This window comes from Mytilus trossulus, chromosome 8 (genome assembly GCF_036588685.1).
Source record: "Mytilus trossulus isolate FHL-02 chromosome 8, PNRI_Mtr1.1.1.hap1, whole genome shotgun sequence".
Lineage (NCBI taxonomy): Eukaryota > Metazoa > Mollusca > Bivalvia > Mytilida > Mytilidae > Mytilus > Mytilus trossulus.
Window position 1 is genome coordinate 77,870,948 of NC_086380.1, and position 16,039 is coordinate 77,886,986.

General features: G+C 31.9%; 1 protein-coding gene and 1 long non-coding RNA gene across 2 annotated transcripts; both read left to right on the forward strand.

Moving 5' to 3' along the window:
- The first annotated feature begins 1,459 nt into the window (after positions 1-1,459).
- Positions 1,460-15,427, forward strand: LOC134728035 (sex-determining protein fem-1-like). The gene is made up of 7 exons (XM_063592434.1): positions 1,460-1,544; positions 3,072-3,102; positions 6,386-6,475; positions 8,919-9,020; positions 10,540-10,644; positions 14,520-14,621; positions 15,419-15,427. The coding sequence occupies exons 2-7, from the start codon at positions 3,079-3,081 to the stop codon at positions 15,425-15,427; spliced, it is 432 nt and encodes a 143-aa protein (XP_063448504.1). The 5' UTR covers positions 1,460-1,544; positions 3,072-3,078.
- On the forward strand, positions 11,246-13,849 carry LOC134682145 (uncharacterized). The gene is made up of 3 exons (XR_010100807.1): positions 11,246-11,757; positions 12,505-12,573; positions 13,337-13,849. It is a non-coding gene; the product is annotated as an uncharacterized LOC134682145 (long non-coding RNA).
- Positions 15,428-16,039: the final 612 nt, after the last annotated feature.

Here is a 16,039-nt window from a genome sequence, read left to right on the forward strand (position 1 = left end):
CAGAAATCCATTTAAAGTGGAATTGGGAAAAAAAATGTTAATCCTTAAGGTAGCAATACACAGTTAGAAGTTTAGTTTCGCATTATGGCCCCTGTGAATATTTTTAAATATGAAAGTTTTTGTACAATAAAATTGATTTTTAGATAATTGAAGACTACTATAGCCTTCTTAGTGGGTTTATATAAACATTTAGATTGATTTGAACATGTTTTATAGGCCATTTCAATGATTGACAGTACGTATTTTCCTATCCGTACCGTTCATAGGTTCATAAATTATGGTAGTGTTTATCAACAAAGATTTTGCGCTCGATCTTTTCAACTCAATTTTATGGAAAAACGAGCAGGAAGACATATGATTTTTTTTTGGACCACTTGATAGATATAAACCTATGGATTCAGGAAAGGTATCACTGTAATTCATTGAAATTTTCCTTTAGACTAAATTTTGGAGACTTTTGTGACATGTTCACCCCCCTTTTTTGCTATATTGTGTATCTAAGAAATGCAGATTGTTGCCATGGTTACACCCAAAAGGGATTATATTTCACCCTTTTGACCATTAGAAATCAAATCTATGGAAGATTCTCTTTCTACAAGTATATACATGCATAACACACATATAAATCCTTCTTTGTTAGACAAGAGGGGAAAGAGGGTGTTTAAAAATTATGAGTGTCAATTTTAAGTTTTTTTCCTAACTGTGTATTGCTACCTCATGACCAGGTACATGTAACAAAACAACCAAATAGAAATGCAATTAGACTTTAGATCTTTTAATATAAAATATGTTATACCCTCAAATTCCTTAACTTACTGGTAAACATACTAATTGCAATACATTTAATGCTTTAGTTTCGTATCATGATTTCCATGATATAGGTTTGCTGCTTGAAAGGAAATTATGGAGCATTGCTTCCTAAAGGAAAAACTAAATTCATCTTTCACAAAGTTTTAATAACCATTAAAAATATTTTTTTATTTTGTTTTCACAGAAACATATGTGAAATGCATAATACGGTATATTCTAAACTGATAAAGCACAAAAATTAGAGAATTGAATTTGTTTAATTCTTTATAGAATCCTGAATTATAATATAAAAATCTTAACATGACAGAAAACACACAAATTAATTATAAATCCAGACAATGTTTAATTAATCTACGCATTTCATTAAACAGGAATTGATTAAAACGAACCACTTAACTTAATTTTATGAGGGTCTTTACTGGGGTTACAAAGATAAGACAGTAAAACAAAATAGTAAAAATTAGACCAAACAAAAATAATGGGTTTGTTAAAAATAGCTTTAATAGTAAAAGTAAAAAATGGAAAATAATAGATTAAAAATGATGTTCAACCTAAGAAATAGAAAATGAAGACCACTTTCCTCACCCTCCATACGGTTGTTATCAGGAAGTTTTTTTCCCAACTTCTGTACATTTATTATACTTATGTTCACAATAATAACGGAATTAAACAACACATACTAGAAAACTACACATCTACGTTTTCAGGATGGGTTAGAAAAGCATCATTACAAAGTAAGGTTTAGTTTCTGTCTTGTTGATATCATATTATGAATTTAGATATTTCGAAGAAACTGATATCATTAACAGATATATCATGTTAAGGAGGGGTATTTGCGAAAAATACCAGTCGAGAGAATGTTAAATTTCGCGAGCCGTAATGTTAATGTTCAAAAACGCATTGATGATCGTGACGTTACAAGCGTCCAGTCGGATAGAGTATTTTTTGGGCAAATACCACGGCAGAGAGGTTAAAAAAAGGCATATCCTTTTGGTAAATACCCCGGCGGCGTTAAAAATGAACGATATTCATTTGAAAACAGTAAATTGGTGAAAAATACACTAGCTATCAACCAATCAAAATCCAGGATTCTAACATAAGGTGTAATTATACTATAAATTTCTATATTTCGAAGAAACTAATATCATATTTTGAATTTAGATATTTCGAAGCAACTGATATCATATTATAAATTTTAAATATTACGAAGAAACTTATATCATATTAGGAATTAAGATATTTCGAAGAAACCTTTATCATATTATGACTGAATTAAGATATTTCGAAGAAACCAAGTCCTAATCAATCTGGCAATATTGAGCTTGGCTTATATATCAAGGAAATATCAAATACATTGTAGTTATTGCTATTGCGTTGTCGAAATTAAAATGCGAAACATATTTATTATGTTTCTGACGGTGGCAGCATAGACGATGTTGGAAACGATTACTTAAAAATTTTGATTAGTACAGTTTAAAGGGACAACTAATGGTTACCCTATGATATAGTTTCTGCAGTTGTATAAGCATCCACGCATTTCATTTCCATTATTTGAAGATTATTTGACCCTGCCCCGGGTCCCTATGTCATGATCTACTGACTTTATAACTTTTCTTTAGTTTACATGTTACAGTTAGCGATAATTTCGTTGTAAGAGAAACCACTTATGAGAAGTAAATATTGTTTAGTATTCAGTTTTACCTGCAATTTGTACATTCCCCCGTTGATTTTACTTGCTAATATTTATAACTATTTTGATTTGAGCGTCACTGATGAGTCTTATGTAGACACTAATAACACCACTGGGTCGATACCACTGCTGTTGGACGTTTCGTCCCCGAGGGTATCACCAGCCCAGTAGTCAGCACTTCGGTGTTGACATGAATATCAATTATGTTGTCATTTTTATAAATGGCCTGTTTACAAAACTTAATATTACTCCCTAATATTTATAACTATTTTGATATGAGCGTCACTGATGAGTCTTATGTAGACAAAACGCGCGTCTGGCGTACTAAATTATAATCCTGGTACTTTTGGTAACTATTATCAAGAAAAAAAAATTTAGATTAAATATAGATATTGTATCAATTCTCTACATCATTCCTAACTGACTTGACCTTTTGACTGTCGGTATTTCAGAGCTACAAATAATTCTAATGTAGACGAAACAACGTCGTGCGTACTCCACTCTGGTATCTTTGATAACGATTTCTAAAAATATTTAAAACTCATAGTAATTTTGTTTTTTTGTTTTACAGATAGAAAATGGACAGACCTAAGTTAAATCAGGTAATTGTTATAACGATGCTCCTCTCTTTCCATAAAAAAACCCATCCCAATATGATTCGATTTTGTTGTATGAAACGGTATCATCGTTTCATTAAACAAACTGCATAAATATGGTATTCCGAATTCAGATTTGACGTAACATTGGTTTTATTGCAATATTCCGATGTATATCCCTTTCAATATATCTATTTATTTATTAGCATGTTAAACACTCGAGCGAAGAAACTATTTGCAAAAGTAAAAGTTTGAAATCGCCTATATCTGTACTCGTCTGTACTGATTTTTATTGGAAAAATCTGAATTGTCATTTTTTATTTATATGGATCTTGGCTGTATACCAGCTTTGATTATTTGTAATATCTTCAATTTTTCACTTATTCTTACAACATTTGTATAAACTTCAAGATTATAAAAAAACGGTTTTTTTCTAAAGTGAACATTGATTGGTTAAATATTTCTCAGTGTGTTTGAATTTGTTTGATAGCCTTTTGGTCATGACTGTTTGTCTCTAATATTTAAATAACTGTGCATTTGTATTCAGATATCGCAGATCAAATTTATTCGTTCTTTGTGTATTCATACGTTTTTTGATTGAGTTAAGTCTGCTAATTGATATTTTATCGTATGTTTTTATATGTTGTGATGTTATGCTATTGTTTCAGAAAAAGGGAGAAGGTTTGGGCCCATTAAAACGTTTAATCCCGCTGTAAATGTTTGCACCTGTCCTAAGTCAGGAATCTGATGTACAGTAGTTGTCGTTTGTTTATGTAATATATACGTGTTTCTCGTTTTGTTTATATAGATTAGACCGTTGGTTTTCCCGTTTGAATGGTTTTACACTAGTAATTTTGGGGCCCTTTATAGCTTGTTGTTCGGTGTGAGCCAAGGCTCCGTGTTGAAGGCCGTACTTTAACCTATAATGGTTTACTTTTTAAATTGTTACTTGGATGGAGAGTTGTCTCATTGGCACTCACACCACATCTTCCTATATCTATGGTCTGAATTGTATTCGTCATTACTCGTCTCTAGTCTTAACCATACTCGACTGTACTGATTTGTACTTGACCCTTAACTTTTAACTGAGGTAACAACAGCCAACAAAATCAATGAAATTGTATAACCTTATATTAGAAATATATCTATTATTATAATTTGGGATATTTTATATTTAATATTTATCAAAACGGAAACAAAATTAAAGAAATTCATAAAATTGTTTTTCAGATTAGTAATACCTTCTGTAATAAATTCTAAATAGCATTCACTAAAAATTTCAACATCCTGTTTGACTTAAATCGCAAGGCCTTTTGGATTCACCAAATAAGTAAAATACAAGTTTTTAAAAATAGTTATTAAAGGTAAAAAAAATAGGGTATTCGTTTTATACCTGTAAACACACACATGTTCTGAGGTTAACTAATCTTATTAAAGTGCTTCTTGTACGCCATTTCTTTAATTTTGACCAAAACTATTTGAATTTAATTGAAATAAATTCTTACTGTAACTTTGGAACAAATTCCTATTTCAATAGTTTGTCAAGGATTGCTAAGGAAGGTCTATTATCATGATAATATTCAATTCTTGATTGAACAAAACAAAGGTGTCATTTTTCAAATTTATAACGTTGCTTTATTTACTATTTCATATATGTTTTGATAAAATAAAATGCTCACTGCATTATTAAGTAAACTCAGTTGATACCATAAATCTATACTAAGCTTAAGTTAATGTTGAAAATAGCCAAGTAACCATAAAATATGAATGTAGGACAGAAAGTCACAGGACAAAAAGTCTGAATGAACTGTGATAGTAATTACAATATAAAATTGAAATACAAATACAAATACCTTCTTGTTTTGAATTTTTCTAGTTAGTAGAAAACTGTTAGGATAAGAGAGAAAAGAGGGACGAAAGATACCAAAGGGACAGTCAAACTCATAAATCTAAAACAAACTGCCACCGCCATGGCTAAAAATGAAAAAGACAAACAGACAAACAATAGTACACATGATACAACATAGAAAAATAAAGAATACACAACACGAACCCAACCAAACACTAGGTGTGAACTCAGGTGCTCCGGAAGGATAAGCAGATCCTGCTCAACATGTTGCACCCGTCGTGTTGCTTATGTGATTACAAATCCGGTACATAGCCTAATTAAAGTATAGATAAAGTATATAGTACAAAGTCTGAATGAACTGTGATAGTAATTGTTTACAAATACCTCCTTGTTTTGAATTTCCCTAGTTAGTATAAAGTGTATAGTACAATTTCTGTCGAAATGAAAATAACTGTTGAACATTAATGTTCTCTCTCGTATTTCATACTGGAACAAATTGCATACATTTAGTAATTGCAACAAAGAAATGAACAAGAATTATTAAAGATACATTAGTTAAAATACATTATTCCTATTTGAAAATACTGGTTAATGGAATATTGCAAAGAATTCTACTGAAACCAGATGCTAGGGGCCGTTTCAACTTTCAGTGAGATGAAAGTTTTCTTTTGATCATTATAAAAGACCTTCGAGTGATTTTGAGATGCAGAACAACAATACAAGTGCTATTTATGTGTGTTTCTCATATATGTTATGATGGTATGTTACTAAACCCCTAACGGGAACGATTGTGCCTGATATACATATAATGAAGACATAATTTTTCAATCAGTTTAATTGAAGTCTGGAGCTGGCATGTCAGTTAACTGCTAGTACTCTGTTGTTATTTATGTATTATTGTCATTTTGTTTATTTTCTTTGGTTACATCTTCTGACATCAGACTCGGACTTCTCTTGAACTGAATTTTAATGTGCGTATTGTAATGCGTTTACTTTATTACATTGGCTAGAGGTATAGGGGGAGGGTTGAGATCTCATAAACATGTTTAACCCCGCCGCATTTTTGCGTCTCTCCCAAGTCAGGAGCCTCTAGCTGTTGTTTGTCTTGTATTATTTTTAATTTTAGTGTCTTGTGTACAATTTGGAGTTTAGTATGGCGTTCATTTTCACTGAACTAATATATATATTTGTTTAGGGGCCAGCGAAAGGACGCCTCCGGGTGCGGGAATTTCTCGCTGCATTTAAGACCTGTTGGTAACCTTCTGCTGTTGTCTGTTCTATGGTCTGGTTGTTGTCTATTTGACACATTCCCCATTTCTATTCTCAATTTGATTGTTTTGTCGGGTTTTTTGTTGTTGTTGCTTTAGTTGATATTTCATCATATATGAATACCACATGTTCTTTGTTTTTCTATTATATATGTGTTTTTTTCTCTTACAGGAGCTCTTTCACGCAGCTGAAGCCGGAAATTTAATAAAGGTCAGAAATTGTCTTGCCGAAGGTGCAGATATAAACAGCAGATACGGCTGGGTGAGGATAATTTGCTAGACAGCTTAATAAATCAAATAAATTGTAGCCCACGATAATCATATAACATGCAATTGACAGAGAACAATGAATATAAAGAGAATTTCCTTTTATTGTTCCCTAACATTAATCTGCAATTATGATTCTTTTACATTTCATTGTTTATAAGCTATAAATTATGGTTATAACTTACAACAGTTTCTTGCAAATGTAAAAGGTTTATAAATTTTACTCAATGGAGAATAGATTGATGTGTTCTGAATGTTTCTCTACTTTTCATGAATCAATATCGACTTAGTTTATCTTTGACTTACCAATATTTTACCTCTCAAAAATAGTTTTTAAATGAAGGTGTTTGGTTTTACTGTGTTCTCCTCATTTACCATACGTTTTGTTCACCGATAATTGTTTTTAAATATCGTAGTCAGGTCCATTTTCAAGTACAGCAACTTTTTTGTTGGAGTCTTTGTTAGATATTTTGTTAAGTGTATTAAATTTTTAGTCAGTTATAGTATATGTGTAAATATCTGTGAAGTATGTCTTACAGTCTACTGACTCTAAATTATTGTCACATTAACCTAGTATGTACGTTTGAGTTGCTCACGCAATTTTGTAAATATAATGGCTAACAAGTGTACTATGATAAGGATATTTTGCTAGCCATAAAACTTGAGTAAAAGATGGACGAAAGTTACCAGAGGGACAGTCAAAAGTACAACCGTTGAAACTTTTAGGTGCTGTAATCAACCCGATTAAAGGCAACGTGTTCCAAAACAGCTACCATGATATATGAACATTGGCTATAAGGTCATTGTTTGGTCAACACTAACTGATTGACTTTTACATCTTCTTAAGTTCACATTCAAGTAATATTGTTGGCATATAGCTTATAATAACAAGATAGAACAAGCTTCTAAAACTCAGAACTTTGAATATTGACCCTTGGACCATAAAAATGAGGCATAGGTTAGATTGACATACAGTATAACTTTAAACAGTTATCAAAGGTAACAGGATTATAATTTGATACGCCAGGCGAGCGTTTTCGTCCTCATAAAAGAGGGACGAAAGACACCAAAGGGACAGTCAAACTCATAAATCCAAAATAAACTGACAACGCCATTTCTTTAAATGAAAAAAAACAACAGACAAACAATAGTACACATGACATAACATATAAAACTAAAGAATAAACAACACGAATCCCATCAAAAACTAGAGGTGATCTCATGTGCTCCGAAAGGGTAAGCAGATCCTGCTCCGCATGTGGCACCCGTCGTGTTGCTTATATGATAACAAATCCGGCAAATAGTCTAATTCGGTAGGTCACATTCATTAAAGGGAAGGGGATTGTAGTTACGACGTAAGGAACATTTGTGAAACGGTTATTCCATAACGGTCAACCAACTCGTGATGGCGTCCATAAAGTTTACGAAGTGATGATTTCAACTTCACCATTTGGAACTCTTGGTTTAATAGCTTACTTGTGAGCAGCAATCCTCTATCAAGAAAATCATGGTAGGAAATGCAAGCACCGGAATATCGTATCAATTGGGAGATATATACCCCGCATGCAGGTGCTGCTGAAATGTTGCTACTTAGAAATGGAAAGTTCACAATTGGAAAGCTGAAATCATCTCTTTTGTCGTAAAGTTTTGTTTTCAACCGACCCTCGTTGTCAATTTCTAGATGTAAGTCAAGACTCATCAGTGACGCTCAGATCAAAATAGTTGTAAAGCCAAACAAGTACAAAGTTGACGAGCATTTACAATCATATACAAAATGTATAGCGTAGGAACTGTTGCTAGTCATTTCTGAAATAGGCATACATAATTCAAACTCAATATTAACCACTGAACCATGACAATGAGTTCAAGGTAAGACGAAGTATGGTAGACGGACATGCACACTTTAGGGTCACTGAAGAGACATGTATTGTCGAAATGCGCATCTGGTGCAAGAAAATTGGTACCGTTATTTTTATTACTGTCATTCGAGGGAACAATTTGAGTGATCCATTGCTTTCAGTGAATAAGAAACAGAAGAAAGGTAATGAGGTCACATATAAATAAATAAATACCTTCAATTCATTTCACACACCAGTTATAATTGACTTATCAGTTTCAGTACAAATCTTTATTCAAATTGAATAGCATTACGTTAAGTTTTGCAGTCGCCAATACGAATGGTATGTCTTCAATTTATTATTATTTTAGAACTAAAACTACACTGATAGTTAATTCTACTGCTCGAGTTAATTGGTGTTTGTTTCACGTCGCCTCAGTTCAGAAAATTTATATTGTCAACAAAAATTCGATTGATAAAAACCTTTATGAAACTCATGAACTTCTCAATTCGTTGGCCTTACATTTTTATGTACTTTTATCATTTGTATGGCATTGTTTTTAAACCTCTTAAGGTAATACGAACATTGCATCTTTTTTAGTATGATGGTACTCCCTTACACGCAGCTACTAGAGGTGGATTCATCAAAATAGTTAAATTGTTATTAGAAAGAGCAGATATAGATCCAAATAAAGAGGATATGGTATGGGAAAACATTTTTTACAGAATTGTACAACTTTGTTTAATCTTCAACCAAAATCAAAGAAGAAATAAACAGGAAATATTTTTAATCAAAATATAAAAATAAAAAACAAAACAAAACAAAACAACTAGAGTATGAATAGGTTGGTCGAGCAGTATAATTGCTAAATCGTTTGAAACATCGAAAGAAAAGAAAGAAAAATGATGTTAAACATGTTAAACTTACAAAATTCCTAATACATATTAAAAAAGTGAAAGTGATATAATTGACAATTAGACATTTTTCAACGAAATCACAAATGACGTAGAACATGTAGATGTTATCAGCTTCTCTGTTTCTGCTCTATTGTGTTGACAGCTTTACCTACATTATATCATGTTTCAATTTCCGTCACTAAGACCACTTTCTTTAAAATATGTCTTGGATTGAGAGTTCTCTCATTGACACTGATACCACATCTTTAATGAGATCATTTGTTATATTGTCTGAAATCAAACTTTTCTGGGCAAAAAATATTTAAATTAACTCTCGCAGCGATATAATTTGTTTGAGCTTAGACGGCAAAAAACAAACACCAATAACTCAACCGATCAATCATGTCACACCGAGAAATTGTGTGTTTTATTGACCAAGGTTTATTTGAAGGTGGAATGAATGCTGGAATTTACCAGCAGGTTTTCGAAATTCTTATTGGAATCAACTGTGCGCTTCTACTTGTGGACCTTTGATATATATAGGGATTGGTTTGATAGTATGATTGATCAATCGAACAGTCATAAAACTGGATACTAAAAAAATGTCAATGTACTTTTTACTCTTTTTAGTACTGTACATAAGGTTTGAAAAAAGATGGTACAAAAGAAACAGTTCGCATATGTTGATCTGATCAATATGACAAATGACGTAAATGCTAACAGATTGTCTGTTTCAGTTATATTATATGACAGCTTTAACAACATCTGATCTTATTGTGAATGCCTTCACTAAGACCCCTTTCATGAAATTGTTAACATTTATTGTTGGAGTTTGTTTTTGAAGCAGTTCACTGTTTCTCTTGTTGTTTTCCTTTTATAGCTCATGTTTTTCTCTCGGTTTTAGTTTGTGACATTAATTCAATTTCGCTTAATCAATTTAAACTATTGAACACTGGTATACTACTGTTGCCTTTTATTTATACTATGAAGGTGACACACCTTACCATGATTTTGTTTACGTTTTCGTTGGTTGGTGTATAAAACAACGTTAAGTGATATTGGTTATACCATGGGGTCTAGTTTTTGTTGGTTGAGAATGCTTGAGTAAACAGACAGAACGACGGTCCTTCTGGAAAACTGGCAATCTTAATTTAAATACTCATCATCATGAACATGTTTTTGTACACAAGTTTTAAATTTAATTCTAATGTCCGGTTTCAATAAAAATGCGTATTATTAAAAAGGCTTTAATATTATTTTTTTGGTCAATGTTTTTTCACAATGTTTTTGAGGGCTAATACGAAATTGCAATTTCTTTATTTCAGTGTGATGGCGGACCTCCCCTGTTCGCAGCTGCTATTGGTGGATACATCGGTATAGTTAAATTGTTATTAGAAAGAGCAGATATAGATCCAAATAAAGAAAATAAGGTATGAGATAACGCTCTTCAACGATATCGTCCATTTTTGTTAAATCTTCCACCAAAATAAAAGAAGAAGAGTACTAGAAATATTATCAAAAATACAAATCCACAAAAAAGATAGAGTATACATAGATTGGTGGGATAGTATCATTGATTAATCGTGTGAGACATGAAATACAAAAATGATGTTATATTACACATACATATATATATGGGGGAAAACGGAAATGTGGTATGTTTGTCAATCAGACAACTTTCAACTACGTTACAAATTTCATAGATGTTAAAACAGGTTGTCTGTTTCTGCTTTATAATTTTGAAAGCTTTAACTTCATTTTTTTTTGGCTTCTCTAACTGAGACCTCTTTTTTTAAAATCTGTCCGTAATTATATAAAGTGCCATAATGGGAGTGTAAAACCGATTACCACTCTATTCGTTCGTGTATTTGTTTATTCAGATTAACGCCAATGCTATCACCTATGCTATGGCGATCAGTTCTTTTTTGGTGAATGAAGCTGGGGTTTACAAGGAAAATTATCAACCTTAGGCTGGAAAACTAGCAATATCTGTCAATTTAAAAGAATTTCAAATGGGACAATACCCCTAATGGGCCTTGAAATGAGGAACACAAAAGTCACGTGTAAACAAAAAATCTCTGTGTAGTGATATTTGACACATTTCTATGATAAACAAATAACTGAGCTGAACCATTAGTGTTAATTTAGAAAATAAGGGAACACAGAATAAATGTGTAAAAACCATGGAGCTATGAAATGTGTTCAAAGTATTAAAATTTCAAAGAACTTATTGTGTAAAAATTGGGATTTTTTACCATGAGGAGCGACATCGCAAAAGGATTCTCGGGGTTTGCTAAATTACGGAAAAATGAATCACACTTCGTACCCCGAAAATTTAACCACATATGTAAAAATGTCTCAGCTTCGAAACAAGCCATCATACATATACAAGTTTACGATATGGGCTGAGCAACAGAAGAAAACGTTACCATTACGGCCTATGGAATAACAATTGCGCATATTGCCCCATCTTGTGAGAAAGGATCCAGAGATGTCTTAAGCTAATTTCACCTTGTACACCACAGAAAATTGTTAAAATGATGGTAAGTATTTTTTTATTTATACCTAGTTATCATAAATGATTTCAGATAAATAATATTGATAAAGAACAGCAAAAATTCAATAAAATTTTCACTTTTAAATGCATTACTGGCACGGGGCTGAACACTTTTTTTAGGCACAGTCATAACTTTGTTTACCCCCGAGAGATCCGAAATGAATTGTTTATTCAATTGAAAAAGGCAAGAAAAAACTTACATGTAATATAAATAAATTGTAAGTAAACATGACACAATATAGTCTTTGTTATGCAATTATCATTCTGGTCTACAGGAATAGCTTATAATCAAGGGAGATAACACACCTCACACGAGTAAAGTGAGATACATCATACATGTGCTTTTATCCAATGATTTGACCCTGGTCAGTAGATATCATATGCAAATAAACAGAAAAAAAACATGTATATGTATTAAGAAAATCACGAATTACTATTGTTAATGCACACGAGCAAAACACAAGATATTGTCATTTCTCAGTGAAAAAGGGGGAGGGTCAAACCTTCTTGAACACAATATTGCTATTCAACTACATGTATTAAGCTAGTTAGCTACTACTCATTGCTTCTAATATAAACAGTTTAAATGAAGGTGGCTAAGCCACAAAGGAGAAGCATTTTTCTTTCTTTGTGATAAAATTTTCAAGAATTAGATTTTTCTCTCTCAATAATACTTATGTATTTAAATTAAATGATAACACAGTTTGAGTTATTTTTTTTTGTCTTATTTCAGTTCCAGACATATCATTACTTTTAAATATGAGATGACAAACTAAAGGTTTTAAAAAGTCCTGAATAACTGGTAAGCATTTTGATTTATTAGGTAAGCTCTAAATTATTTATTTATGGTATTTGTGCAAATGAAATTACAGTCGGTATGTGAAAAATATGCTTATATGAAAACTGTTGCTATGGTCTTGCTATTAAATGAAAAGGCTTGGTTACTGGTCTTTTCGACTCAACATTTCGAGTTAAATCTTGCGTCAACTGATTCTCATGTAACACTGCAAACTCTATTTAGCACTATTTTGATCTGTCATTATTTAATGCACCATAATACGTGTGATGTCACAATGTTTCCTTTAATACCTCATGTGGATTTCTCACTGATAAAGGGTTTTCACTGAAATACATGTAAAAAGCCTTTTTTTCTCAAATAGAATTATGTGAATGGGCAAGTTTTGAAAATTTGCACTTCATTGCACTCTAATTACATGATAAGAATGACTTTCCCAGTAGTTTTGAGGGGTTTCCACAGTATTATATACCAGATGTCCACTAGTAAGAATAGTTATTTTGCTGGGTTTTTTTTTTATGAAATCTACATTTTTGCATAATTTCTCTGTCAAAATGCACTTTAAGACACAAGAAAATGTTATAGAATGCTTTAATAGGGTCTGTGTATTGTTATTTAAGGTTATCATCAGAAGTTTTGTCCTGGTTTCGACTAGTAAAGGTATACTGGAAGAAATTAATTATACATGCACGTTGTATTAAAAATAAAAGAATATAGCGATAAAAGTGTCATTGCCATATAGTGCTAAAATGACTTTATTTTTTTTCAGAAATGGACAAAAATACACAGATTTATTCAGAATGTCATACCGATGAAGATCATCTAAAAATATTTGGAAAAATCAGAACTATGGATTTCAATATGGGACAATACCCCTAATGGGCCTTGAAATGAGGAACACAAAAGTCACGTGTAAACAAAAAATCTCTGTGTAGTGATATTTGACACATTTCTATGATAAACAAATAACTGAGCTGAACCGTTAGTGTTAATTTAGAAAATAAGGGAACACAGAATAAATGTGTAAAAACCATGAAGCTATGAAATGTGTTCAAAGTATTAAAATTTCAAATAACTTATTGTGTTAAAATTGGGATTTTTTACCATGAGGAGCGACATCGCAAAAGGATACTCGGGGTTTGCTAAATTACGGAAAAATGAATCACACTTCGTACCCCGAAAATTTAACCACATATGTAAAAATGTCTCAGCTTCGAAACAAGCCATCATACATATACAAGTTTACGATATGGGCTGAGCAACAGAAGAAATCGTTACCATTACGGCCTATGGAATAACAATTGCGCATATTGCCCCAAATACACAACACAAAGGGCATGTTTTATGTACACAAGTTATTGGCTTAAAACAGATATACTGTTGTTAGAAAAAAACAGTTCATAAAAACGATTTTAAAATTATTAACCTTGAATTGATGGCCAATGATTTTAGTTTTGAAATTATCATTTCCCTCACCTTAGTAACAATATACCAACTTCACCTGCATATTGAATATACTTTTCCTATCTTATTCGGTAATAAAGAGCTTGCAGCTGCTTCTCAGACTTTGTTACACGTCACCAGTGTATGAGCAGAAAGTTGATGAACCAGGGGTATATCAACGAATTTTGAAATTTTTACCTATTATGTCTGTTTGTTTTGTTCACACATCGTTGTCAATATCATGTAATTTTAAATAACTGTATAACAAGTGAGAAGTTTAGCTAGCTTTAAAACCAGGTTGTATCCACCAATTTTGACATACGAAAAAGCCTGTACCAAGTCAGGAATATGACAGTTGTTGTCCATTTGTTTGATGTGTTTGATGTGTTTGAGGTGTTGGTTTGTCATTTGATAAAGGACTTTCCGTTTTGAATTTTCCTCAGAGTTCGGTATTTTACTTTTTTATACCTTCTTATAATACTATATACATTGCAAGCTTTTTCTTTCAGTATAATGCTACTCCCTTACACGCCGCTGCTAGGGGTGGATTCATTAACATAGTTAAATTATTATTAAAGAGAGCAGATATAGATCCAAATAAACAAAGTGAGGTAAGGATTGCGGTTGTTTGCAGAATTGTTCAACTTTGTTAAATCTACTATAAAAATCAAATAAAAGGAATACATTATATAACATAGATTTTTTGGATGGTAAAGATACACAGATTTTGTTATAAATGGAAAAATTGCCAATGAGACACCTTTCAACTACGTAACAAATGTCGTAGATGTTAACAGATTGTCTGTATACATTTGAAAGCTTTTAACATTATCAGTTATTTCGATTGCATTGACTGAGACCTCATTCTTGAAATCTGCTCGTTATACTATGACTGTGATACAACTTTTAACAATGATATTGTTTGTGTTTTGTTTTGTTGGAATATAAAGATTCGTTAAGTCATAATGGTTATACCATGTCGACCAGTTTTTGTGTAATCTAGAGATTAACAGACCCTCTAAACAACTGGCAATATTGGTCAATCTAAATGGAATTAGATTCGAATATACACCACTATGAACATATTCTACGTAAACAAGTTATAAGCATAAACCACATCAACAGTTTAACAAAAATGCAATTCACAGAGTTTAATGGCACGTTCAGTGATATTTGTTCTACCATATGGACAGAGCACCGGCCTTCTGGAAAACTATCAATATTTTTCAATTTAAATGGGATTTGAAATCTCATCACCAGAAGAATGTTTTGTGGAACTAAGTTATTAATTAATCCATATGTACAGTTGCCACAACAAGGCTATTTGAAATTCATCAATATCGAATTGTTGGTCAATGCTTTTTTGCACCTTTATTATTTGAATGACATATTTTTTATACCTCTATAGAAGAAATGAACATTGTATCTTTTTTGTTTTAGTATGGTGGTACTCCATTACACGCAGCTGCTAGAGGTGGATTCATCAATATGGTTAAATTGTTATTAGATAGAGCAGATATAGATCCAAATAAAGAAAAAAAGGTATGGGATGACGTGTTTTACAGGATTGTCCAACTTTGTAACATATTCCATCAAAATCAAAGACGACTGAAACTGGACAAAATTTTTATTGAAATATGCAAACCCTAGAAAAAAAGATCGGGTTTGGATAGGTTGGTCGAGAAGTATAATTGTTTATTCGTTTTAGACATCGAATAAAAAGGTGGAAATTATGTTAAAATTACAAATATCCTGATACATATTAAAAAAGTAAAAGTGATATGATTGCAAATGATACCACTTTCAACTACGCCACACATGACGCAAATGTTAGCAGCTTTTGTTTTTGGCTATATAATGTTGTTGACAACTGTACTTACATCCTATCATATTACGATTGCCGTCACTGTGACCTCCTTTTTAAAATCTGCCCGTGATGAGATCATTTGTTATACCAAATGTGTATTACCTTGATAATGTTCGTTTATTGGTTTGTTGAGTTTGATGCCACATACAGTAATACTGGCTA

What these genes read in the sequence shown, in the direction of transcription:
- LOC134728035 (XM_063592434.1), top strand. Translation starts at nt 3,079, where the DNA reads ATGGACAGACCTAAGTTAAATCAG. An exon ending in ACAGACCTAAGTTAAATCAG is followed by an intron (nt 3,103 to 6,385) that starts GTAATTGTTATA and finishes TTTCTCTTACAG; the next exon opens with GAGCTCTTTCACGCAGCTGA. An exon ending in ATCCAAATAAAGAGGATATG is followed by an intron (nt 9,021 to 10,539) that starts GTATGGGAAAAC and finishes TCTTTATTTCAG; the next exon opens with TGTGATGGCGGACCTCCCCT.